The sequence below is a fragment of the Trematomus bernacchii genome, unplaced genomic scaffold (assembly GCF_902827165.1).
Source record: "Trematomus bernacchii unplaced genomic scaffold, fTreBer1.1, whole genome shotgun sequence".
Lineage (NCBI taxonomy): Eukaryota > Metazoa > Chordata > Actinopteri > Perciformes > Nototheniidae > Trematomus > Trematomus bernacchii.
The window spans coordinates 2,623,340-2,651,280 of record NW_022987313.1 but is presented as its reverse complement, the minus strand read 5'-3'; the positions used below and the strand labels follow the sequence as shown (position 1 = coordinate 2,651,280).

General features: G+C 39.5%; 2 protein-coding genes across 2 annotated transcripts; one reads left to right on the top strand and one right to left on the bottom strand.

The window, feature by feature from the left end:
- The first annotated feature begins 898 nt into the window (after nucleotides 1-898).
- On the top strand, nucleotides 899-9,671 carry LOC117470711 (TLE family member 5-like). The gene is made up of 7 exons (XM_034115581.1): nucleotides 899-1,288; nucleotides 3,891-3,988; nucleotides 4,524-4,587; nucleotides 5,046-5,090; nucleotides 5,188-5,250; nucleotides 5,489-5,563; nucleotides 6,106-9,671. The coding sequence occupies exons 1-7, from the start codon at nucleotides 1,262-1,264 to the stop codon at nucleotides 6,343-6,345; spliced, it is 612 nt and encodes a 203-aa protein (XP_033971472.1). The 5' UTR covers nucleotides 899-1,261; the 3' UTR covers nucleotides 6,346-9,671.
- A 1,144-nt stretch (nucleotides 9,672-10,815) lies between these two features.
- On the bottom strand, nucleotides 10,816-27,673 carry plpp2a (phospholipid phosphatase 2a). Its single transcript, XM_034122683.1, has 6 exons — nucleotides 27,399-27,673; nucleotides 15,984-16,135; nucleotides 15,619-15,881; nucleotides 14,976-15,033; nucleotides 13,707-13,883; nucleotides 10,816-11,998 (listed from the first exon to the last, which is right to left on the bottom strand). Exons 1-6 carry the CDS (start codon nucleotides 27,457-27,459, stop codon nucleotides 11,828-11,830), a joined length of 882 nt encoding a protein of 293 aa, XP_033978574.1. The 5' UTR covers nucleotides 27,460-27,673; the 3' UTR covers nucleotides 10,816-11,827.
- Nucleotides 27,674-27,941: the final 268 nt, after the last annotated feature.

Sequence of the window (27,941 nt, the reverse complement as noted above, 5' to 3'; positions counted from 1 at the left end):
ATAAGATTGAACCAGTAGAATACGGTTTACTAAGAGGTAACCTAAATATTACAAAAAAGTAAGGAAGTATAACATTATACTGTGTAAAACAATAAATATAAAACATTTCACATATGGAAATGTTACAGCAGAATGAGTAGCCTACTTTTTTACTTGAGATACCTGATGAGAATCATTCTGACTATATTTCTGTACCCAAGTGAGATTTTAATCGCAGGACTTTTACTCATATGGGAGTATTCTGACAGTAGGACCAAAACAGGATCTGAATACTTCTTCCACCTTTGCAGCTTGTCTCATAGGGTGACAAGGTGCCAACAAGCCATGTGGGAAGTGTTACTGCAATAATACAAGCTTGTTTGGATTTCAATAATGTCCATTTAACTCTAAAATAAATTACATTTCAATTGGAAATATTAGCTTATGAATATGAATCACAATGCTTGACTATAGTTTGATTTGATTGAACAAATATGCTCCTTACTAAGTAAAGGACTTGCATATATTTGGTTTGAATGGATTTGTTTTCCATCCAACATGTGTCCTCCATTCCAACAAAACATGTCCACATTATATTTTTTTGCAATCTCTGAGTCATGAGCTTGAGATAAAAATTCTGGTCACAAAAACTATTTGGGAATCACCCTCCACTGCTACACAAGTAAATACACGTTGTTGATTGATTGATATCTGACACAGCTAAGGGGGGGACAATATCTCAATTTGTGGGACAAATTATAAAAATGCTGTGCAGTCTCGGACAAAGTTGGACACGTGGTCCCGGGGCCCCAGAAGCCTCCCACCGGCCCTGCAGCAGCCCAGCCCGGCACGAGGCTTCAGTTCCGCGCTGTGTCGCACGGGGCGCCCGCTCCTCCGCGGATCGGTTTGTTCTTCGATGCTGCTCTTCTCTTCAAAGCAGAGGAAAGTCGGGGGCTCATGTGTCAACATCCAGGGTTTCCCCGGGGAGGTGTAACGTTAACGTTATTCCAAAAAAAACTGATGTTCCTTTGAAGACCTTTTTATTTTTTGTTAGCATATTCATCGTCGGAAGCAGCGGTTCTTTTACCGACTGTAAAGACAAGAAAACGATCTTTGGCTCCCGCTGCTTTGACGTTAGCTAACGTTATTTTAAACGATGACAGAGTACAAAGTGCGAATAGCGTCTCCAATCATTTAATAATATCTGGGGACCTGTTAGCTTAGCCAGCTAGCCCGGTGATTCGATAAGACCAAAGGGAAAAAGGCGAAACACACTGCTGACATGATGTTTCCTCAATCAAGGCACTCGGTAAGTTGGCCGGTTGAACTTGTCCCGGTAGGAAACTAAACAACCTAGCAACACGAGCTAACGGCTAGCTATAGCAACCGACAGCTGATACTAGCTGTGCTGTTAGTAGCTGTCAGCTTCACAAAGCCTCTCTGCATCTCCTCACGACGTTAGCACCGTAATATTAAAAGCAGACATAGCAAATAGTACTTTTACATTAATATAAATACTGGTGTAGCACTTTATTTCCTGTTTTTGACTGCAGACACAGTCTGCCGTTAGCTAGCTGTTAGCAGTGGTGTAAAGTAACCAAGCACATTTACTCAAGTATTGTTCTTCAGTACAATTTTGAGGTACTTGTACTTTACCTTGGTATTTCCATTTAAAGCTACTTTATACTTCTACCTCACTACAATTCAGAGGTAAATAGTGTGCTTTTACTCCACTACATTTATTTTGTACCTTTAGTTACTTTATATGGATTAATAAGGTGAAATATAAACAGCACTTTAATAAGACTTAAGTTACACCTGGAGTACAATTCACAAGCTACCCTGCAGTACACACCGTCATTAAAACTAGCAGCAGCTTTGATAAACTAATTAATGCATCAATAATTATAATCCAAAAATATAATATATATACTGAGATTACTTTTACTTCAGTAACATTTTGATTGCAGGACTTGTATTTTTAACAGAGTATTCCTACTTTGTGGTACTTCTACTTGAATTTAAGTACAATATCTGAGTACTTCTTCCACCTCTGGCTTTTAGTCAAAACAGCTCATTTGAGTTCATGGCTTGGAGAGGAAGTGAGCGTGATATGTTGCATTGGTTTGCTAACATTAGTGTTTCTACTGTGAACAAACCATGTAGCATAAATATGAGGATGATTCAAATGTCCTTATATAACATTACTAACGACTTTGACGAAATCATTTGGTGTGCATTGGATGGAACATTTTATCTCCAAAATATTTTATTAAAACTTCATAAATGTACGAATTTCAAGTAATATTTGTGTCTGTAAGTGAGCTTAAAGAGTCTTGTAAGGGTTGAATTTGAGGCAAAATTAAACAAAACAATGGCTTAACACCAAAAAGAAGCTGCAGGCAAAACATTTAATATGTTGATAAAAACAGTCTAAGAAGTAATGACAAATTCATGCCAACAAACTGAATTTAGCGGTTTCTTGTCAACAACAATGTGATTTTCAAACTATAAACAAGTCAGTTAAGATGTGCATACATAAGAAACTCCTAAACGCAACATAGTTGAGCATATAATAGCAGTTCACATGCTAATCACTAAAATATTTTGTAAAAATGTATAGAGGTGAAACAACTCATTTGGACTGGCAAGTGCTAGAAAATAGTGATACATTCCTATCATAGTTGTCCAAAGTCCAAGGAGACCTCTTCCAAGGTACCATCAGGCAAACATCTCAATATATCCAGTTTACAATTGACTTCATCAAACCTTTATTTAACCAGATTGGACTTAAAACAAAGAAAAGCAGAAAATCCTGTTTTTGGAAAAATACTCAAATGATTACTACATTGGTTGCTAAGCATATTTCAGTTGATGAATTACAGAACTAAAAACATATAATCATAATAGCTAATCAACAATATGATGGACTATTGCTTTATCTTTTGTGCACATTTTCAAGCCAAGATGCTAAAAACTCCAACTTCTTAGTGTGAATATATGCTACTTTTTTTACAATCTAAAATGTAAAATCAATTGTTTATACTATATTTGTGTGCTTCTAAAACGCAGTACACTCGTGCACTGTCTACAGGGTCACTCCGTCCTCTCGGTCCAGTCCCATAATCCCACTGGAAACCTCTTGCTCTTGTGCCACTTATTTAGAGAGTAATGAGGTTTAGGGAACTGGATAAACCCCAGGATTACAGCTTTGGATTGATGGTTTAAGTGTAGTCTATACATAACCAGACTTCTAATGCAGCGCCTTAATACGTCTCACATATGGTCAGCAGTAGCACATTATAATCTTCCTTCTTTAAACACATTTCCTCAATCAACGCACTCTGTTGGCTTTAAAATGCTTTGGACCGTGGTATTTTAAAGGCAGATGCTGGGTTACAATTTGATGTCAAATGTAAGCGCAGTGTTCTAAGTCTCAATTTATACTTTACACTTGCACTCAGACATGAAGCCCAGTGTAGGCTGACCTTCATTTTAACTATCCTCTCAAAGGGTTAATCTCAGAGGTCAAACTACTGGCTCCAAACAAACACATACTTAACCAGAAATGGCAAAGGTCTTCTGTAATTCCTTTATTTCTAAATTGTTCGGCAACTATTTAACCATCCAAATGTAATGTTTCAGACTCGGGATGGATCCACCGGCTGGTGAAACCTTAAGAAGGAATTGCAACTTCAGTATATTGTAGACAGAATTCAAACCAAGCATTTCATTTGATATATCTGCCCCATTGTCATCGATCCCCGATCCAGCTATTTGAGTCCGCCCGAAATCAGTATCAGTGCATCTTCATTTTAGACTGAGTGCATGTACCTGGATGCAGGGCTCAGTTCGAATGAATGTATGCCTCTGTGTGAATTCATAGAGGCTGATCATGTTCTGTTCTCCAGGCATCCGGTCAGTCCAGTCAACCTCTCAAGTTCACCACTTCTGACTCCTGCGACCGCATCAAGGATGAGTTCCAGTTCCTCCAAGCACAGTACCACAGGTATGCAGCGAACACTGCCATAGCCTAACTTAATTTAACTTCCGGAGTTTATTATTATGCCAAATGCAAATCACTTCAGTGCTGTTTTAGTTCCCTGTAAGCCAGCATTTCTGCCTTTTGCAGAGTTCATTTTCTTTTTGCCTTGGTCTACCTTTTAAGCTATTGTTTGTCTTTTTCTAAGAGTGTAAATCTTAAAACTGTTGTGTTATTCGCACGTCAGCTGCTCTACCTTAGATATGTCTTCGGAATTAGGAACAAGAGCAGATTTGTTGCATCGGCCCAAAAATAATTTTCTAATCCAGTCAATCACAATTGATTTTAGAGGCAAATTAGTACTAGTATTGGGAGCCTCACCAAGAAGTAATTACATTTGATAGACATTGTTATCTTGTGGGAAATATGATGACCAAACATGAAGCCGAAGCAAGCCAGAGGTCATCTTAGTTTACTGTTATCTTTACCGTTTACTTATCATCACAGGACAGATTTGCCTTTACACTAACCTTTGTTTAATACTTGTGTTCGTTATTTGCAGTTTGAAGTTGGAGTGTGATAAACTGGCTTCTGAAAAGTCAGAGATGCAGCGTCACTATATTATGGTACGTTTCCTAATAATCCTTGTCAGTGACATGTGGCTTTGTTTAATCTCATCTCCTCTAATATACCGACTAAAGTACATTTTGCAGTATAAGCATAGACATGGAGGCAGGAATGTCTATGTAGTGGCTGATTATTAGTTCAGTCATACATAATGACAAATCGAGTTACACTGAGGGGCTTCCTCGTGTTCACTCATCACATGATCAGTAACTGATACATGTTTTTGAAGCTTCTGTCATAGCCAATGATCAGTTACAAATCTCATGACAACTACACATATTATTCCATAATCCACATTGAATAATACATGAACCGTGCCTATAAAAAAAAAATGTATGCATTTGTCTGCCCTTTTGTACTTTACATAGAAGCATTCTGGTTGTGTGTTAAAAATGTACATTAAGATTAAAGCTCCAGTTTATTATAATGTGTGTCTTTTTCTCCTGTGTTTTTGTAGTACTATGAAATGTCCTACGGGCTGAATATTGAAATGCACAAACAGGTAACAATTTCCCCCTACGATTTATACTTCTTCATTGTAGCTTAGATCCAATAGTTTGATGGTCTGACCTTTTTCAACTTCCCTTTTTTCTTTTCAGGCTGAAATAGTTAAGAGACTGAATGGAATCTGTGCTCAGGTGCTGCCTTACCTGTCACAAGAGGTAATGACACACATTTTCCTGAATATTTCTCAGTGTGCTTTTATGCCTTTTTTAAATTTACAAAACAAGCTCTTCTGGTCAACATTGACCCAAATGTTTTTCCCATCGGTCACTTGGACATAAAAACATGGGAATTGATGTCCATGTGAAAATACCAAAGTTACCCTTTTAGATGTTCTGCCGTGTTCCTGTAGTTGCATGTTTAGTTGTGCGTGACCATGTGATGTCTTTGTTTCAGCATCAACAGCAAGTCATGGGCGCCATCGATAGAGCCAAGCAAGTCACGCCCCCTGAGATGAACTCCATTATACGGGTGAGCTTCTTTCTCCCTGCAAGCGGCTATAGATGATGGGGGGGGGAATCGTGGCTCATGCCAAACATGAAATAAACCATATGTAAAGCCAGTCATTGTCAAGACGGCAAAGTTACTTCAAAATTCAAATGACAAAAGTTATTGAAATCATTTACAAATCAAATAATTATACATTTGAATGGAAAAAAATCATGTAAACATGAGGTTTACAAATGCAAGTTTGGCTTGTTATGATGCATATATACATAAATACAGTAAGAGGAATACAGCATGTAAAATAAGAGCAAATATAAAACTATTATGTTTTTTTTAAAGTGTTAAAAGAAACATTAATATACAAAAAAGTACTTTAAATAAGAATATGACAAATTGCTCTGAAAAATACAAGGTGTAGTATTTATGAGTTAGAGCTGAGCTGCTTTAGAGGGGTAGGGTTTTTGCAGAAATGGTTCACAGTATGGGATATACGGAATGGAAACCCTATCATTTTGCTGCATTATTAGCAACTCACTTACACGTCTGTACCATGCCTGTGTCTCCAGCAACAGCTCCAGGTGCAGCACCTGTCCCAGCTGCAGGGCCTGGCCTTACCTGTGGCCCCGATGCCCCTGGGCCTCACCCCCCCCTCACTGCCCGCCGTCTCCTCCAGCTCCGGCCTGCTCTCCCTCTCCTCCATCCTGGCCAACTACTCCCACGGCCAGGCCCAGGCGGTGAAGGAGGACAAGGCCCGGGAAGCTGCGGAGAGAGCGAGCCGAGGGGAGGACGGGGACAAATCAGACTAGTGCCGACGAGGAGGTTTGGAGGGGGCTGTTGTGGGGTGAAGTGTCTACAAACAAAAAAAAAATAAAAAATTGAAAGGTAAAACTGTAACTGTAAATGGAGATTGATGTAAGTCTGGCTGCTGAGTGTTGATGTAGAAGAGTCACTGCAGGGATGATGACGAGCAAAGAGGACAGACTTTTGGATGTGCAGAGAACAAAAACTGCTGAATGGCTGAGAGTGAGAGTTAAATGTTCTTATTATTTAGTGGTAATAGAATCAGTTCAGGCTTCTAGACTTTAAATAGATGCTTTTTTAAGTGTGAGCCACTGTTGCGAGGCTTAACCAAGGTAAATGTTTTCCCATTTGGAGTGAGAGCTGAGGATGAAAGCTAACAGCATTGTCCCTTACACAGATCTGCCTCTCACTGGTTTATATTTCTTAACTCTTTTTGTTATCAGATCCCGTGTTTTTTGATCATGTCCTCCGCTGTCCCTTAGATTTCTTACTGGGCCGTCTGCCAGTCACAGTAAGCAGTTTAATGACCTCTCAGTTTCCTCTTGTCGCTGTCCCTTCACTCATGACGTACAGCTCCATTTCCCTTTTTCCCCCAAAAGAAAAATGTTGAGCTGTGTGGAGAGTCATACCATTCATTGATGTACTTGGAGCCAAATTGAATCTTAGTCTAATGGGATGTTTTCAAAGGGACATTTGCTTTCAAACCCTTCAAGCATTAACTTATCACCGTTTCTTGCATTTTCATACGACCAACCACTGGATGCATTACCTTAGCTCTGTACCTCAATCCCCAATAAATGGGCTTTTATTCCATTAAAGTTTTTGTACAAATGGTAGTATACCCATCTTGGGGGGTTAATGTGTCAGGCCTAGCTGCTGCTGCTGCGCACGCTACAAGGCACGGACCATGACTCAAATGACAATAATTAAAGTTCTGAAAAAAGTTGACTTTATTTTGACATGTGGTTTTCGTGAAGTTAAAGACAGGCTAATTAGACATTACAATGTGTCTGTGTGCTTGGGTGAATGTGATCGGAGAGAAGAAAACATTTGTTTCATTTAACTTAGTTTTTTTCTTAAAGCACCTTTTGTATTGTCCTCACACCGCCCCCTGCTCCTGCCCCCCCCCCCCCCCCCCCCCCCCCCCCTCGTGCTGGTCCACTCTTTAACGGACCAAGACAAACTTGAACAGGATCTAAACTTCAGAACCAGAGAGTCGTAAAAGACTTACGAGTACTGAACTTCTGTAAGTTAGAAGAGCACTTCAGTTTATACTGAGACTGTATCAAGCACCTGTCTTTTCCTGTCTTGTTTAACTTGTGTGTGATTGTCAGGGGAACATCCTCTCCCCTTTTTTTTATTTTTGCATTGTTTTAATGAAGAATGTGTCCGGGGTGAGTTTGCTAAAGCTCTGTAAGCAACTCAAACAAGCGTTCCCTCTGAAAACAGCGTATTAAATGAGATTTTCACAGTCAGAATTTGTCCTGGTAACCAACTTATTGTTCCTGTTGCAAAATAACTCAAGCTGGATTTATATTAAGAGCATTTTCCCAAATCCATACTACATGCATATTCTATGAAGTACACTGGGCTTGAGTATACTGAATCTTTACTTAAATACAGCCCCTAATAAGACGATGTTTGGGCTACACATAATGGTGCCATGCAAATGATATACCAACATTTGATTAAGTTACCATTGCAACCACCCCACATTATAAAGATTAGGCCACACTAAAATATATATATATATATATACATATATATATGGATGGTCCAACAATTGCTTCTCTATCAATGCCATTGATTATTTGAAGAAGTATCACCATGGTGCTATCAAAGGTTTTGTTGCTTTGGAGTTTCTATTACGAAGTGAAACAACCCGTAAGTATCTTAACTAGCAGCCATAAAAAGAGCTGCTCTAATTATTTTATTGCTCAGAAAAGTTATTTCCTTTCCTTTCTAAACTTTTTGAAAAGAAAGAAGAAAATGCAGCCCCACAATTCCTGGCATCAACTTTTAAAGCATTGCACGTTGATAACATCTACCATTCCTAATAATCCTACCAGTCCTTAATAAGTCTTTATAAGAACTCTTTCAAATACGGTCTTAAGATATATTTACTGATTTCTGTATAGTGCTGTTGATGGACTCTTATCCCCCATAATGCAATGCCAGAAGAAATGCGGAACGTTTGCCCACAGCTGGATACATGTAAGCTATTGGCAATAAGAAAGATCCAATAACATCTCAGAATTCTTTTTGGAAAATACATTTTCATGTTCATTTCCAAATGCAGTGGTTGACCTACAATGGAGCACATTTTGTTTGTTTTTCGTAAGTATAAAACTATGAAATATATTGATTTTCTTTGTGTACTAACTGCAAAACAGTCTGGTATTCACTGTCGGTAGTATGGAATTGGGACAGCTGAGGTTTTGAGGAATAGTAATGTTCATATTTAGGGCAGCAGAGGGCAGCAGTGCTCTCTCATTGATCATCAGTATAATGGGGTAACATTCACAGGACAGATGTTTTAAAGAGGTCCAGGTTCACTTTGATCGAGCTGTTATTGTCCTGTAATGCTTCCAGAGCTTTGACACTTCACCCCGTAACGTCTGAGCACGTCTGAGGTCGGCTAGAACTTTTCTCCTGTATTTTATTTTGAAAGCCACTCAAGTTGTGGCTCAGTGTTCTTTATTTTTCTCCTTCCTGTCTGTGTTAGTGTTTGGGAGCTGATGATTTTCCCTCCCTGGAGATTCGACCTTAATATATGGAGTGCGAGAACACATCAGTTGCACTCCCTATGTTGACGTCAGTCTCTGTAGAAAACCTCCTTTGGCAAAACTCAGACATATGAATGGTATGTGTGTTTGTTTTTGCTGTGAAGGGCCAATTTGTATACATATGAATATATCAATATACATATTTTTTAAAGCATTTTTGTATGTTTCAAAGCTGCTTTTTAACGTGTGTGTATCATGGAAGACTTTGGTGTTGTATGTGTGCATTACAAGCCTACAGTTAAAGAGAGGCACAATGTTGTATACCATGTCGTTCTTCCTGTTTTTCCTCCCCCATTCTCTCAGTAGGCAGTAACACTTAACATTGTTTTCTAGGTTTGTAAATGTATCTCTTTTTCTTTTGTGCAAACGAAAAAACAGTTTAATGTGTTTATGAACACGGTCTCATTTTAAGATACCTGGGGCAAAAAAAAAAAAATACAAAGATGTAAACAAGCAACTGTGTACTCTAATGAGAATGAATCAACCTTTTAGCAGTAAGGAAGCTTCTCTGGTGCCTTACAAATAAAAGATGTGATTGAGAGTGGTCCTTTGTCTCTGGTTGGTGTCTATGGGGGGGAATAGAAGAAGTCTGAAGGACAACAAGGAAACATTAAAGAACATCCAAATCATTGTAATGACTCATTGAGGCTTAGTCATGAAATGTAGCTTTTGGGAAACTGATAATAAACTGTTTATTTGATAGTCAACTCCTCTGCAACTAGATGATATAAATTGAGTGTATCCATTTTGAGGTGTTGTATGTACGATCCCATGACAGAGGGTAAGGAAGAAGAGACAACCTCTGTTCGCAAGGAAAATTAAAAAAGGGATTCAATTCAAATGCAATGGGGAAAAATGTGAAAACCTAAAATGGCAGATAAAAAAATGTCTAGAAACAGAAGTGTAGATTAACAGTGTCAAAATAATAGAAACACATCATTTATAAACAAAGTGTTTATAGCGATACAAACTCTCACTATTTTGATATTCGCTTACTATTTTGTGTTTGGTTATTCAAGTCTAAGGAATGCACGCTTACGCATAGTCAGTCACACACAAAACTAAACCCTACACACTCATGTCAACTTGCTGTACTGAAGCACACTAAGAAAACATAATAAAATGTTTTTTAAGGACTAAGCAGGAAGTATCTCTGGCAGATAAACATGTCAGTTCCCTCTGGTGGACAAAGGTTTTAACAGTGATATTGTTATTTAAAATAAGTATTTGATTGTTTTTTCTTTTATCGGTGTAGCATCAGCAAGTCGTGTTGATTATCCAGTGTAACGGATAACTCCAAAAGGTGATTACAACTCCAACTATCTACACGACTACATTAGTAGAGGTATAAACCGACCCTTTTGAAGCAGATATTGGCATGGTTATGAAATTAAAATCTATGAGAAGATACACCTACAATTTAAAATATATATTCATAGCACTCTGATCTAGCAAGTGTGTTAACTTGGAAGCAATTAAAGTGAGAACACCTCTGACGTGGCCCAGCAGCCCCATTCCTTCCTGCGCCTCTGAGGAATCCCACAGCCCTCAGCTGCAGGTCCAGACACGAACCCTGCGTCAGGGTGTTATGTACACGTATTTTCAACAAGAAACCTTCCCTTGCTCACCACAAAGACTCTTTTGAAATGTATTTTTTCTTGTAGTTGAAGTAAGCACTCGTAGACATCATGCTGGCTAACATTTATGGCAAAGAATTACATAAAACATCCGACAGGCTGAAGAAAATAAATGTTTACATTATGTTTGTTTCACAATAGGTTACACATCTTATATAAATGTAAGGAAGATGTCCAGTTTGACTTGAAATTGTGGTTGTATAAGCATTGAGGTTCAAGAGAACTGGAGAAAATATGGTTTATCGGATGAGTATTCCCCAGTAACGTCTTCATTTGTTTTGTCTGTCCTTTTCCAATTATTTATGTGTTTAAGTTAGTCTCTATAAAGAGAAGAAATCATCAAGTTGCCAGCTCTAAAAGTTGTGTTGCAACGTCACAGCAAAGCAGTGGTAAGCCATTCTTAAAAAGCTACACAGTTTATTAGATACAGTAGTAATACACATAATGAAAATGTTAGTAATACATAAAATCAGGTATTTAGTTAAAACAGTCCATTACACAGGCTTATCTTCTAAAAGACGGTAAACTATAGAGACAGGCAGATATAATCTAGCTCCAGTGTAGTTCAAATACAATTCTCATCTGACTGCAACACAATGGAAAACAATGCCTCCAAGGTTTTTTTCTGAAGGACAGAAAAGTCTTTGGCTGGTGTTTTTGAAATTGACAGATCTCTTTCGCAGTCTTTGCTCACTTTTCGGTTTAACTCACAGCATCAACTTCTAAAAACTCTGCTCATAAATGCAACACAGAATTAAAAACAACACAACAATATATATCATTGCACACCGTCAAACAGAACAACACAATCACATATTTCCGCAGCACACGCCCTAAGTGACAGACACAGACGGTGGAGCTGCTGTTCCAACAGGTTTAGGGAATCTCTTGAGTTTTCAAAGCTGTAAAAATAGTCGGGAAGCTGTCGCCGAGTGGAGCAGGTCTAGTCTGGATTCCTGGCTAGTGGTTACTGCATTGTGGGTAAGTCACAGGTCCGTGGATAATGGAGCTGCTGTGGGAGAGGTTGAAGGCCCAGGTTAGTAAGAGGAGCTGCTGTGAGGGGCTCATACAGGTCCGGTGTAGTTGTAGTGGTTTCCGTGCTGAGGGTCGGGAGGCTGGGGGCTCGGTTTGCGCTCAAGATGTTCGATCTCCGCCGTGTCTGTGTGTGTGCACGCCGTGTCTGTGTGTGTGCAGGGGGGGGCGCGCTGCTTGAAGAAGTCGGACACATATCGGACCTGAAAGGACAGAAGAGGAATCAATGCCAGAGTATAGGATGAGCTGAGGTTTTAGCTGATAAAACTCATAACAACTTTGCTGCTCCCAGTCCTGTAATACATCCACAGTCACAGAGATGTTGACTCAACTTAAAAGGTCTCCTATTATACTGTTTTTCATCAATATATTATAGGTCTCAGATATATACAAAACATGTCTCTGAAGTGTTTGGCTCCAAATACCAAACAGATCATGCATTGTAGCATCCCATAAACCCCTCTGTTTCAGCCCTGTTTCAAAAGTGCTGATTCTCTGTCTGTTACTTTAGATGAAAATAAGGAGCCACTCCCCACGCCCCTCTGAGAGATATTTGGTTAAAAAGAACACAGTGGTGCTCTAGGAGGAGATTCAGGTGATAAGGTGGGGGGGTGTTACCTTGGTTGGTGATTGGCTAATGGTTATACAAGCCAAAAAATCGTTATGACATCATAAAGTGGCCAAAATCTGATCAGCTCATTTTCAGACAGGTTTTTATAGAAATGGATCAGGACAAAAAGAGAGAGAATCTTTTTTCCTGAAACTTTCAGAATCTCTTTACACAGAGCGGACACATGTTGATGTAGAAAAGACAAGAAAAAGTGGATTTTGCATAATAGGTGACCTTTAAGTCATATTTTTGGTTGCATAAAATGACATTTGATTTGAATAGAGTCCAATTTAAAACCAACACTTGAGTCTTCACCAACAGTTAAAGTATGTATTGTTTGCAGGTGTTTCTATTTTTTTTGTAGATTAATACATGTTTTTTCTAGTTTCAAGGTCTGCGTTGTACTACAAACGATGCTACATTAAAGGTAGGGTAGGTAAGTTTGAGAAACCGGCTCGAGATACACTTTTTGTTATATTCCATGGAATGCTCTTAACATCCCGATAGCAATGAATATCTTAAGTGCTTTGACAAAAAATCCATAATAAAATGTCATCTGTGGAAGGCGTAGTACTGTAAAAAGCACGACCAATCATTTTAGCCGGCCCGGCTAAAGTAACTGGATGGCCTACCTGCCTGTCAGCCTTCCATCTGTGCACAAACTTATCTCGTGCCCTCATTGGTCATGTGCGTGTTCGTGTGTGTTGGAGGAGGGGCTCTGTAAGGAAGTGGCAGATTTTCTCCGGTTGTGTATTTTCAAATTCTAGCGATCTCGAGCCGGTTTCTCAAAACTTACCTACCCTACCTTTAAGTTAACAAAACCTGTCCCACTTTACACAAAAGAAGCAAGAAATCAGCATTTTTACCTCTATATAGAGCGCAGGAAATGTGTGTGTAGCATTTCTTTAATATATTGCATACCAGTTATTCTTTTAAATGGAGTGCCTAGGCAATCTTTCGCAAATAATACAATGATGATGGCACTGGTAATTGATGGAAGTTGATGCATATATTTTTCATAAACTTGTACACCATTTCGGTTTTTCCCATTATGTATTTAAAATCGGAAATCGATAATACTTTGTTGTGAGTATGGTGCAACTTTCTGTGAGTAAACTAGAAACTGTTTGAATTTACCAAAAGAAGCCATAGGATTTTGAGTTTTCTGACCATACACTGTACTTCACTATAATCAAATAAACATCCTGCACATGGGGGGGCTTTAAAACAACTGCAACCACTTTGTATTTTAAAATCTGTCTTTCAGTCCAGACGTCACAGATACATGTTGTTGTACTCACAGTGAGCACGGCGATGAGGGCTCCCTGCAGCAGCCCCACCAGAACGTCACTCCAGTGATGTTTGAAGTCAGACACGCGCGTGTATCCGACGTAGAAAGAGAACAGCAGCAGGAAGAACTGGATTGTGGGTCGAACGAGGCGTGTCCACTTCCCCTGCATCCGGGCCTGGACGTAGAGCTGCACACACAAACAAAATTTCATGTCTGGATTTAAAACTATTGATTTGTAAATTCTGGTATTTACTGTACTGTACTGAGAGAGGAGACTACTGTTAACATTCTTTTGGTCTACAATTTAAAAGTACACAAAAAATATGTTTTACTAAGAAGTAATTTTGTAAATCAAAATAATGCATACAAATATTTGACCTACAACACTATGATCTTTTTATGTTTAATGACACATTATAGTACGACATTTTTAAACTTGTGATATATATACTATACTTTTTTAAACCTAATTAAACGTTCGTTACATGCTATTTGTTTTACTTTTTATGACCCACTTTACTAGGAATTCTATACGATAGACTATAGTATAACATTAAAAAAAAAAAGTTGTGCCAAACCATTATACATGTTTTTTATTTGACATACTATGGCTTTTTTTTGTTTTATGACATTACCATGGTTCTTTTGTTTTTTACAAACTATTTATTTGGACTTTTTAAGACATGCTATACTATGACCTTTAATAAATGTTAAGAAACGTTTTTTTACATTTTTTCTTTTCAATTACATACTATATGATGAAAAACATGTTGTGACATGCTATGATTTATATATATATATTTGTATTAATGTATCGATTTTTATATATACTTTGTATGGCACTTTTATAAAATACTATACCATGACATTTTTATGATTTATTTTGAATGAAAAAAGGTTAAAAGGTATTTCATACACTGAAAATGTGCTCTTCTCCTACTTATGAGAATTTAATGTTTTCGCTGAAGGAGAGATTTTATTGTCTTTTTCCCCGTTAGCCAGCCTCCACAGGAAGGTCAGAGGTCAGCTACAGAACAGTGCCGTATATAAAATGACCTCCAGTCACTCCCTCATAAACCCTAACAGGGATTAAACTGTTGAATCCGTCATCTTCCGGCCAGTGTTGTCATTAAACAAAGATGTTTCCAAACATCAGCCGTGCGTCTGTGTTGACTCCCCCCCTCCCCCTCCTGTTTTGAGTCACTTTTGTGTGTTTTTGGTAAAACAGACATTTCACAGACAGCGACAGTCTCACAAACAATGACAAAGACACACTCACCGACAGGAAGAGCATGCAGTACATCCCGAAGGACGCGTGGCCGGAGTAGAACGACAACCTGAGGAACAAAACAGAAACAAATACAACTCATGAACACAATTCACCTAAATTGCTTTGAGTATTCAAGTACTATGTATTAGTATTTTGAGGTTTACATGTCTTTTTCAAACAACACAAGCTCTTATAAGAAATGTAATGTGCTGTAGTAACGTGTGATTTGCATATATCAATATCCTTTGTCCTTAACACCATAAAAATACACGTATCATTTTATTGCATGGCTAATGTCTACATCATATTATACCACCCTGCCAAAAACAAAGTGTTAAGACAATATTTGTGTATTTTTGATACATTTGAAAGCCTTTACCTTGGTTGGTGATTGGCTAATGGTTACACAAGCCAATAAATTGTTATGACATTATAAAGTGGCCAAAATTTGATCAGCTCATTTTCAGACAGGTTTTTATATAAATGGATCAGGACAAAAAGAGAGAGAATCTTTTTTCCTGAAACCTTCAGAATCTCTTTACACAGAGGGGACACATGTTTATGTATAAAAGACATGAAAGTCGATTTTGCATAATAGGTGACCTTTAATCTATATCAAACTTCTCTCCATAATAAAGGTTTGTATGGTCACCTGGACTCAGTCACATTGCGATGGTAGCCGGTGCAGTTGATCTGCAGCATGTAGCCCTTGCAGCTGAGCGGGGCGCACACAGACAGGAAGTTCGGACGAGGGCGACCTATAATGAACTTGGCCATGTCGGTCAGTGATTGGCTGACGGATGCTCCAAACAGGAAGGTGCCGACCACCTTGTAAAGAGCTGACAGGTACTGGTTGAACTGAGAGTTTGAGTGCAGGCGCTTTGTGTGCACAAGGTAGGCCTCTCCAGTGGTGATCTGCGCAGAGAAAAGAGACCAAATAAGTTTTTCACTTAAATTAGGGAAAAATGTTAGGTCAAATGTGTTTATATTACTGTTTAACAAAACTTTGCGACTAACTATAACGATGGAGCAGGTGATGGTGACGGCCGCCATGGCTCCATGGGAGATTGTGTCTCTCCTGTAGGGATAGCTGATGCTCTTATCATCGCAGTAGATTCCTCGTTGGTATGGAATGAACCTCAGCGTCAGGATGGCTGAGGGAAGAGCCGCTGCAGGAAGAAAAGACAACTTCAATAAGGATGAAATTCACTCGACTGCTAAAGAAAAAAGGACATTCAAATTATACAATGACCACATCAAACCTTCTTAATGTTGAAGTACAGGGCATCAGAGAGCATGGACATTCACCAAAGCAGTTTTTTTACAGACAATCATGGTATATATGCAGTGGCGGCTCCAGAGTATTTTTGTTGGGTAATCTATGGTAGGGCTAACCCATACAGTGGTGGGGCTCAGGTCAGTATTTGCAATGTAATTACATACACGCTATATCGCCCCCCTTGACAGTGAAACGCCATGCGCGAGGTTTAGATTATTTCCCTGTCTCAATCAAAATTAAACTGTATGAAATAAAAAGGCACATTTGTCTTGTAGTAAATAAAAAAGGGCGACCTGGAGCCAATCCTGCAATTTCCCCACAGGTGAAAGAGTTGACATGCTGAAAACCCATCCCCTGCAGGGGGGTCTGGGGGGATTGTCCCCCAGGAGATTTTTTGAAATACTAACATAAAATACACATTCTGGTAGGCTACTCTCTTGAGAAGATAACAAAATTATTCTATTACTACACGACATATTTAAAAAAATGAATGCCATTTTTGTTTTTTGTTACTTTGTTCTGAAAGCTGAACCTCACAGAGAGAAGAGGGAAGAGGCTGTGTGAATTACATTACATTGTGGATAAGGGTGGATAGCCCCCATTGTTCTGTGTGTCAAAATGAAAGACAGCCCACCTATCAATCATCAAACCGTGGGGTCTTATTATTTCATTACGTGTTGATTTCTATCAACACGTAATGTTGCATGGATGTATAAAGAGAAGTTCTTCTGCAAAAGTATTCTCCGTCGGGACTTCCTGCAACAACACCACGCCGTTATCGTGATTCTGATTGGCCAAGATATTTTATTGAGAAGACGATCACTACGTGACAAAATGGTTACTGAAATCAATCTTACTAGCTGCTGTCTGTGCAATTTACTCGGCGCGAGTTGGCGGACTTTTTTTTGCTTACTTTAACATAATTTTTCATGGTGGGGGCGTGGGGCTAAGCCATTTCTTGGTATGGCTGTAGCCTACCCCAGAGCCGTAGAATAGAATTCTATTATACGGCTCTGGCCTACCCCAGCCATACCCTGGAGCCGCCACTGTATATATGCGACACATACTTTTCATCCCAATGGCACAGCATGTTAAAATGTACAAACAAGTGGATCACAAGCATAACATGACAGATGATTTTAAGAAAATATTTCAAGTGAAAAGCCCTGTTGCTAACACTGAAATGATTTCAATTATGCAAATAACTTTAACAAAAAATATCCGAGTAGGCTATAGTATGCCATAATATTCATCCAGAGTGTTGTTGAACACTATGTCATAAAATTGGCAAAAAGTCAGTTTATAGTATGCTTAACAAATAATTGCAAATGCCATGGTTTAGCATGTCATGAAAAGTGTCATACACACTTCATAAAGAAAGTAATTGTAAATTATGCGAGTACACTGAGCTTTTAAAATGATGTCCCATGATGATTTAAAAAAAACTTTCAGAGACCTTGATGCTTCAATCGTTGAGAGCCACTGTGTATCACTCTCAGCTCTATGTTGACGAGTGAGTTCAGGAAACAGCTAAAAACACACCAATAGATTAATCCTTCAGCTTTGGGCAGAAGGTCCCACTCTGCCAAGTCCATTCATTTGTCATCTCTTGAGCTCAGTGGCAACAACTTCACCTCTACGGGCCGCGGTCACTCTTCGGAGTGTCACCATGGAAACACGGGGAGCGGAAAGCCATGACCTTTGACACTGGGGCACCGTTTACACAACGCTGGGCCTGGGAGCTGAGGAGTGGACCGGGACACACACTCACACACACACACTCACATTCATACAAAGAGCACCATATGCTCACTGACAGATACAAATGGGGTCTATAAAAGAAATGCATGTTTTCAATAGTCTGAACTAACAAATAGTGTGAGTACCCTGTGTGTTTTTCTGCAAGTGCAAACAAAAGACTGAGTTTAATGATGCACAACAGAAGCAGAAACACATAAAGCTGTCTCTTAAATCTGAGCAGGAACAATAGTGGAATCTACAGGATTGATGTCAGGAACCTCTTTTCCTGTTTTTGAAGAGCCTGTCACTGAACTGCTGCAGTTAATGAGAGTGAGGATTGTTTGTTTTTGCAAGCAGGAGTTTTACTGTATATTCACCGGGCAATGCCATACGAGTGGCTCTCCGAAAACACAGAGCTTCCTTCCTCCAGTGTGTGGCAGGCAGGATTAAATGAGACCACATGAAGACACATAAACATAGAAAAGAAAACATGTTCAGGATGGGTGATTTTGGAAAGGTAATTCCAACATGATGTCATGAGTCCAAATGTGGATGGGTACAGGCCAGGAGAATTAAGTCTGGGGTCCGACACACTGTGGCAGCCTGTCAGCTGGGAACATTCAGTGTTTTCCGTTGTCTACCTGCTGCTTCACACAAGAATATTAAAGTGGCAAATTAAGTTCTTGTATTGCTTTAACTCATCATTTCAAAGTAAATTGCTGAATTTTGATTAGTTAGTTATAAACCCTGCTTTCGATATGATTTTCTGTCTGCCATTGGGTAAATCTCCTGGGAAAGCTAATGCTCGATTTATGGCACAAAGGAAGTACGTCAACAAGTGAGGTGGAACAATTGAAGTTTCTGAGGAAAACAAAATGTGTGTCCTGTCCAGTGTTGCCAACTATTTCCCAACAACATGGAAAGCGATAGCTCCTATAGTCGCTAAAAGTTGCCAGATAATGTCATATGCTCAATTGCATATTGGGGATGACATTGTGCATTCATGTTCAGTAAATGTTTGGCTAAGCATTTCCTGAAAGTGGCTAAATCGAAATGATTTGGCCACCATAGTCCTGTGTTGTCGTTGGTTGCTAGGCTTCGATGAAAACAGAAAGTGATTTGGTTATCTTTGCGACATCCGCTCCAAGAATAAAACCACTTGGAAACACTTGAAGGGGGAAAGTTGCAAAGTTGTATATTACCAGTTTGATGTAAAACACTTCAAGTACTTAAAACCAAAGGAAGAAGTAAAACAATTGGAAATCGGGAAAAAAAATCTAATAGCATACCCGTAAAAGTAAGAGTGAGAGCTTTCTTGCTTGAAGTTACATATACACCAACACCTATGATATTGCTTTATTGGGTTTCCACTGACTGTCTCAGTATATAGTAGAATGCCATTAGTTTAGATCACTACACACCGCTAAGGAACTGCCTAATATGTAATATTTGTTTTCTGAGTGACACTAATGGTATTTGATGACAAGCAGTTTCCTCATTGAAGATCATTTATTTTCATGAAAGGCCCTTCCCTTGCTCTTTACATCTCGGAGTTCATTATTCCAGCAGGGCGAGCACGCTCCCAGCTTCTCTTTGAAGTGAGGCCCACCATTGTTTATTCTGCAGGGTGCAAGGATAACATTTAGATAAGAGGCTGCTGCTTGTTTGACACAAGTCTCTGGTGGCTAACTGCTGCCAGGGCGGAGATGCGAGAGGACAAAGTTGGGCAATGGCCTTACACACACACACACACAGAGAACAACCACCGCTGAGCTGATTCAACAACAGAATCAGTGAGGAAGTCGATTTCACTTTGCATCAAACATGCTCCAACAGCCTCTGGGAGCCGAGCCCATGGAGGGTTCCTATTATCCGACTGTATTTATCTGCTCTATTATTACAAAAGACCTGGTATGTTTTTATAGGCCTGTGCTGGGGGGGCCTCCCCTCCTGGGGGCCAGGTCGAGCTGAGGGGGACCGTCAGGAGGTTAATTCCCCAAAATTACTCAAAAAACTGTCTTTGTTTCCATGACAAAAACAAAGACAGAAAATACGTGATATCTTATCAGAAACTATGTGTACAGTTTATTCTTGCTCAGTGGCCGAACTAAGAAGGATTAGGAACAGTTAACGTTCTGATAAACAATCGTACAAAACAGGCTGATTGCTTGGACTGTAGCAGGGCTGCTGGCACCAATGAAGTGCAAAGTTGACTGGATGAATGTTATTCAAGATATCCCAATGACTGTCATACATTAAAGGGGTCCTATCATGCTTTTTTGCGGGGGGGTTCCCTTACCTGTTGTGCGTTATACAGGTTTCTGTGCATGTAAATGGTCTCCAAAGGCTAAAATCCCAAAGTTCCCTCCAGAGGGAGTTTCTCTCCCACACACTTTTGATCTTGTAGAAGATATTCTCAATCTGTGTAAGACTTTCATTACTTCCTTATTTCAATTCCTATTACCTGCTTTTGTCTTTCCTTGCATCTGTCATTTCCTTCATTAACTGAATTGAAATGTCCAAAACCGTATGCCGAACCTCAAAGTGAATCTTTGACTGGATGACATTTGCTTGTAGTTGAAATTGCTTTGAATAGAGTGAAGCATTGGAGAACTACTGAAAAAGAAAAATGTTTTGGGTACATCTAGTGCTTTTCCCAGCTTGTATCATCCTACTCTGACATTTTACATGTAGCTGTTGAGTGTCTTCTCCTCGATGAACGTTTACAGCTGCAAACAATGTAGAAATGAGTTCCAGCCTCTCTCTTTCCAAAGAGGCACGCACACACACAGTTTTTGTCTTCACTAACAAAATGTCCATAGGGGAGATACAAAAGGAAGAAGGGAAAGTATTGTTTTACGCTTTCACAATCTCTTCTGGCAAGAGCAAACCCCCGATTCCCCTTTGAGAAAATAAACATGATGGAATTTGGGATCAGACACAAGTACAACTTCCCCCTGACCCCAGCGGGAAGTGGGAAGTGTTCCTGTTATTCAGCCCTCAAGATGAGTCTTCATCCTCATAACTGAAACATGATAGGAAATGGAAACAGGTCACCATGTGGAAGGTGAGGATTTATTTGAGGTCAAATCTCAACAGACGGCTGTGAGTCTGCAGCTAGCGGGGATTCACAAGCAGTGTTTCACATCACACTGAGGTGCTCAGAAATCCAATATTTAACTATTTATTTTGTTTACTTTGGCTTAACTTTGGTGCTCATCGCTGTGGGGACTCAGCAGTGTTTTTTTTTTTTGTCGGTTCTGTCAATAGCCGTGTTCACACCGAAGTACTTTTCACCGTACTTTTCGCGTTTAGTTCCGTTAGTACCCCTTATGTCGCGTTCACACCAAAAAGAGCACTTAATCTCGGGAACTTTTACCCCCATTTTTAGTGCCTGCTGAGAGATGGTACTTTCCTGGGGGAAAAAAGTGCCCCAGTTCTGATTGGCTGGGCGAATTGCAAACCACGCCCCGTACAACTCTGAAATGTTTTGTAGAGCCGCCATTTTATTATCCTGGCATTAGCATTATTAGCATTAGCATTCGCCCAGTGCACAAACGCAGAGAGACTAACTTATGGCAACACAAAATAAAACATGGGAGCGGTGGAGATGTGGAGGTGTCGGCGTTCTGGCGATTTACTCGGCAGCAGCTTCTACTGAAGCCAGTCCCCAACTCCGGGGACTTCCGGCCAGGGACTCCGGGTGGCAGTATACGCCGTGAAGTTGTTTGCGGCCTGCCAGTAAACCCAAAGCAGAAGAAGACGAAGTGACGTCAGCGGCTCATTTGCGTAATCTTCCCTCAGGGAAAAGTACTCCGGTGTGAACGCGATCTGTACTAAATTGCCCTGGGGTAATAAGTGCCGGGGCACTGAGTGCCGGCACTAAATACGGCAAAGTACTTGGTGTGAACTCGCCTATTAATGGCTATCATTGTTATTCTTTTTTTACTGGGTTGACCTTTTACTCAATACATTGAAACTGTTGTTGGGAAGAAGGTGCATCATTTCCTGAGAGGCCGGGGATTTTTCCTGGGAAAGTCCTGCATGACCCTAGCTGACCGGGCAAAGTGAACTGTATGTCCAACTTTATAGACATTTATTGTTCATATGTCATTGTCTTAGACCAAAAACATGTGATGTCCATTACAATGGAGACTGGGTCTGAAGTTGGTTAAAGAGGCCCTATTATGCTTTTTGGGGTTTTCCCTTTAATACTTTTGTGTTTGAATTGTTCTTCGGTACGAATTTATGGTCACACAAAGGAGCAGTTTATACATTTATTCATTTGTGCGGTTTATAGTTGGCAGAAAATCTCAGTGTCAAATGTGTTTCAAAACTTGTAATACAATTGTTGGTGTGCATCCAGATCCTGTCATTTTAAAATAAAATTGTGAAGCATTTTCCAAAATGTCCTGGTTCTTATTTGAAGATTTGCAGTTTAAGGAAAGAAATCTATCTCTTTTGTCCCATGATTATATTAATCAAGTCACTTTGTGGTTAAAGCTGGTTGGAATGTGGTTGCAAATACTTTCTAGTTGACATTATGTTATAGATGTCTATAATCTGAACATACTCACTGTTCGAAAGTGTGTGAATAGGAACAATTCACTTTTCGAAAGTGTGTGAATAGGAACAATTCACTTTTCACTTTGACCTCGACTCTCACATGAACCCACTTCATTACTGAAAACATGTTCTGAAACCACCACGGTTAATAAATTCAACTACACGATGGTGCGTTTTAACACACACACACCATCTCTTTTACATTTTCACACAGGAACGTCAGGAAGCAAAAGTCAACACTTCCCACTTGACTTTGACACTTATTTGGCAGAAGCAGATACTTGTGGCTAAATGTTAAATTGTCACATAAATAACTGCGGTTTTCGGTCGCTCGCTGTGTCGCTTTTGCAGCACAACAGCTCTGTTACGAAAACGTGTGTGGCTTTATTTATAAGAACACTAAATAAAAACGGTTTCATTTCCTCACTGCTGATTCTCACCTGACCAACAACAATTGAAGGAGTTGCAATGCTTAACAGATCGACAGAAAATGAATGTGCACCATGTTTATTAATAAGTTAGTCATTTTAATCATGTTAAACACTAGCGCTGTGATATTTGCTGTTACAGTACATAGTATTTGGAGGGATTTGTAATGCTGATTTGTTAAAACAAAACTATGGCACTATGGGAACTTGTTATGCCATTGTTCCTATTGCCTGGCTAGACAAACAATTATCCTAATAAATAATGTCTTCAATTTATGTGCAAAATAAAAGGTTAAAATCAAGCACCACTTCCATGTTATTTAACTACGATCCAATGGTAGGTTTGTAAAAGATCGCACACTAATAACACGACTCATATGAAACAACTCTATGTTAAACTATTTTTTGCCTCTTTCAATTACATGTCATCATATAAGCAAGCAGTGTTTAACTGTCTAACCTCAAGTTGTCTTGAACCAACATCCTGTTTTAGCCAAAAATACAGTACATCATATTAGAAAGCTTTCAAACACTTTTTCAATGGGTTAGTCAATAATCCAAAAGATATAAGCGGTGAAATTGATATTATGGTGAAAAACGTCTTAATGCTAATAAGTACTATCTTATCTTAAATGATGCTCCCTTTTATAAAAATGACAGTTAACTGATGTGGAAGTGAGTCGTGAAATCAGTTGTAGTAGGTCGCTGACCTCCCATATCCCGGACTGGGTGTAGAGTGTAGATCCTGAGATCAAAACTGGGACAAAATGCGTTTTATGGCATATTATTGGCATCAATATTAGACTCTGGAACAGATCGAAGTACCTGAACCGAAATATAAATGAAAATACTGTTGTAAACTATGAATCCAGTGACCTTGAGTTCATCACCCGCTAGTTTTGCTGACAGGCAGCCGGAAAGACAACAGCTCTTCAGTATCCCATAATGTAAAATCACCATTAAAACTGAGACCATCAGCATTAAACCAGTGTTAAAGTTCAGACTGCTTCTTCAGATAGATTTGTTCAGCTTTGTGGGAACAGGAAGTCTTTCTAAACAGAATAGTTGTGTTTAAAAATAAACAGTTAGAGACAGTTAGCTTAGCACAAAATCTACAAACAGGGTCGCTTGTTGCTTTCTAAAGTTAGCCAAATCTGCTTACTAGCATCTCTATAGATCCCTGAGTAACACTTCATATGTTTTGTGTTGAATTTGGACAACGAACAAAGTGTACAGTATAAAGTAAAAACAAAACTTAGTTTGGGGGGGGGGGGGGGGGGTTATGTTTTGGATTATTTTTTGGCCAGAGTGCCAGGATAGCTGTCTGCAGCCTTAATGCTAGGCTAAGATAATCGACTGTTGGCTGTAGTCAGACATGCATTACACAGACATGAGAAAGGGGTATCTGTGTCACGCCAAAGAAAGCAAATATGCTTATTTTGCCAAAATTAAAGTAATCCTAACATAAGAAAACACTAAATGATAAGATCAATGTTACACAAACTGTAGTAGCCTGGCTAGAGTTATTGCCTTTGAAAAAGTGAAACAAAGGAAACAGAGCAGTCCGTTCTGATAAAAGTACATGTAACTACTGCCTTGATAGAAATGTAACACAATATGTTCTGCTTTGTGTGTGTGTGTGTGTGTGTGTGTGTGTGTGTGTGTGTGTGTGTGTGTGTGTGTGTGTGTGTGTGTGTGTGTGTGTGTGTGTGTGTATCTACTGTGTGCAGTGATAAAGAATAATGGCAGGATGGCCATTTGACTGCAGAGGGGAAGAGGGAGAAATAAAACACTAAACAGAATCAGTTACCATCTGATCACTCAGCACATTCCTGCCATATCTATCACACCCACCCACCATTTTTTCAAATGAGGGGGAATCACAATCATGATAAAAACATACACAAAGCAACAAGGGAGTAGAATAGCCCTACTAAAAGATGCAACAGTTTAAAAAAAAAGGACATTTTAAACATGATGTGTGATAAAGTGTTAGTTTTGTACAACAAGCTTGTAAACCTAAAACACAAGCAGGCAAAGCATTAGCCTTGGTCTTGTGCAATAGCTAATCACTGTATTTGATATTGAGTAAACACATCTGTAAATCAAAGTTTCCTAGAGCCCCAGGTTATAAAATCAAACTTTTTTCTTAAAACTAGAGTCTAAATTTAGACTTTTCAAAGACTAAGATGATCAAATATTTGTAATTTTTGCCTGCAAGTTGATGGTTGCCAGTTCATTTTCTTGCGATCAACTACTTTTCAAAGCTCTTATTTGGTCACATTACAAATCAAGTGTTTCCCTAAGATCATGTACTCATGAGGTATTTCATTTCAATGAGTTCAGTAGTACTGATTTTCATCTGATCGTTTCAACTGAAAAAAGTCTACTGAATTGAATTCATAGGAAATATGATAAATGAAAAAATATATATTTTCACGCCACATCTGAGACTCTGACCAAAATGATCCACTTATCATACTTTCACTGTTATAAAGGCTGGTGACTAACTTACCTCAAAAAGTGACACACACTTTCACATTTCTGAAAAACCGCAATTGTGGGATGATTAATATGTGAACTGAGTGAGTCGAGGAAATTGTAGGAATGTTATTTTGACAAATCGTTAATCATCACATCTATGATTTCACAACTATTACTTGTTTAGATTGAACAATCACTTGCATTGGAGATTTGTGTCCTGACCAACTGGGAAAAACACAACTTGTTTTCTTAATTAAAGTAGCACATCATGCCTTATACAGCTCTACCTCGCCTTGTACCAGCCAATCATTTCCTAAACCGAGCTCATCCCTTAAGCTTAAAACCCTCTAATGGACCCGCAGGGTGTTGACAGTGGACTTGACGTTTGGATTTGCACACACATGAAAATACACCTAGCGTGAGGAGGGGGTTTCACAGCAGAGTGGTCATTATCATTCCTCCCTGTCAGTCAACAGATGGATCCACAAAAGTATTCATCGTTTGTAGCTGTCCTCACATGGTTTTAACTGCAGGCAAGTTCTATTTTAACCCCATATTTCACCTTCAAAAAACATCTAAAGGAAATCTGTAAAATAAATGATCATCTCTGATGCCCTTCCATATTTCATCATCTCAATTATAACCTCTGTCAGCATCCAAGTGTCGGGGATGTGAGCAGATGTGACAAACAGCTGGAAGGTGTCATTTCTGTTAATGGTCTTTGTGTCTTCACCGGAGTCCAGAAACAAGTCACAACAAGCTGCTGTGTTCGCTGTATAGTACTCTCTCACACACACACACACATACACAAAAAGAGCCCCGTACTCTCACACACCTGGTCTCCAGTTTCCAAAACAGGATTTTAACTGTCACAGAGAGATTCATTGACAATGATCTTTGCTCTTCCTCCTAAACCTATGTTTTAAAAAGAAGGGGGCCACAGGGTGCAAGAGGAAACGTATGCTGAAAAAGCAATCACAGAGCCTGACAATTGGGGTGTCACACACACACACACACACACACACACACACACACACACACACACACACACACACACACACACACACACACACACACACACACACACACACACACACACACACACACACACACACACACACACACACACACACACACACACACACCACATCACACACACACACACACACACACACACACACACACACACACACACACACACACACACACACACACACACACACACACACACACACACACACCACATCACACACACACACACACACACACACACACACACACACCACACACACACACACACACACACACACACACACACACACACACACACACACACACACACACACACACACACACACACACACACCACACACACACACACACACACACACACACACACACACACACACACACACACACACACCAGATAGTAGGAAAGATAGGAGAACATGTCCCATATGAACCCAAACGATTTCAGAGAACAAGTGACAGCCAGAAAGCAACAGCAACATTCTCACTCACTGTTGGGAAACAATGTTTGGCTTGTTTGAACAAGATAGAGATCAATGCCGAGTTACAACGTTTATTTATACTGCAATAACTGCCAAGTCATGAGTCTAATATGCATCTTTTTGCAGAAAATAAATTGTGCAAGTCACCTTTTATATAGATGTCAGTAGTTTCTTCATAAAACAATGAAGTGGATTGTTTGTCAAACATCTATAAATTGTGTTTGTGTGTGTTTGTGTTGGGCAATCCCATGCGTCACTATGCAATTGTTTCATAAGAACGTTTTTTTAAAGTATCGATTAATTGTTTTCTGATTTAACCCAATACAGATCACATAGGCCTACTAACGCAGACCAGAGGAGCTGCACAGCCTGAAACTATAGTCATATGTTTTCAGCCATATTGTCCGGAGGGCATGTCACTCACCAACAAAGACACACAGAATATCCACCACGATCAGAATCAACTTCTTTCCTTGCTCTGTCATGTTTCCTCCGATGCCGCTGCACTTTCATAAATAAATCGCGTTTTTAAAACATAACAAAGTAGACGGCGGAGTTTTGATTTCAGAAACGCCTTAAATTACTATGGAAAGCAATGCTATGAGGACGAGTCGACTTGTTCTTCCGGCTCCTCTACCTGTGTGTGTGTCGGCTGCTTCAGGTGAGAGCATCGGACGGGACTTGGAGCTGCGCGCCCTCGGTCCTGCCTTTTTACGCAAAGGGGGCGCGTCTTTCCGTACAAACCAAGCTGCATTGAACTGTACTCACTAAGGATTTGACTTCCCGAAATGTTGCCTGTGCACTGCAGGGAAAATCCCAACTTTCTCTCGACTTTCCCTTTCTCTGGTTTCGCTTCTGGATTTGGGTGTACAGATTCAGAAGGCAAACGAACCAAGTTTTTAAACTTTAGTGGGTAAACGACACGCATTTAAAATACCATATGAAAATAATTTAATTGTAGATGTCC

Coding starts and splice junctions, on each gene's coding strand:
- LOC117470711 (XM_034115581.1), top strand. CDS start 1,262: ATGATGTTTCCTCAATCAAGGCACTCG. Junction 1,289..3,890: donor TTCCTCAATCAAGGCACTCG/GTAAGTTGGCCG, acceptor TCTGTTCTCCAG/GCATCCGGTCAGTCCAGTCA. Junction 5,091..5,187: donor ATATTGAAATGCACAAACAG/GTAACAATTTCC, acceptor TTTTCTTTTCAG/GCTGAAATAGTTAAGAGACT.
- plpp2a (XM_034122683.1), bottom strand. CDS start 27,459: ATGACAGAGCAAGGAAAGAAGTTGATTCTGATCGTGGTGGATATTCTG. Junction 16,136..27,398: donor TATTCTGTGTGTCTTTGTTG/GTGAGTGACATG, acceptor TTCTTCCTGCAG/CGGCTCTTCCCTCAGCCATC. Junction 15,882..15,983: donor TCACCTGCTCCATCGTTATA/GTTAGTCGCAAA, acceptor TTCTCTGCGCAG/ATCACCACTGGAGAGGCCTA.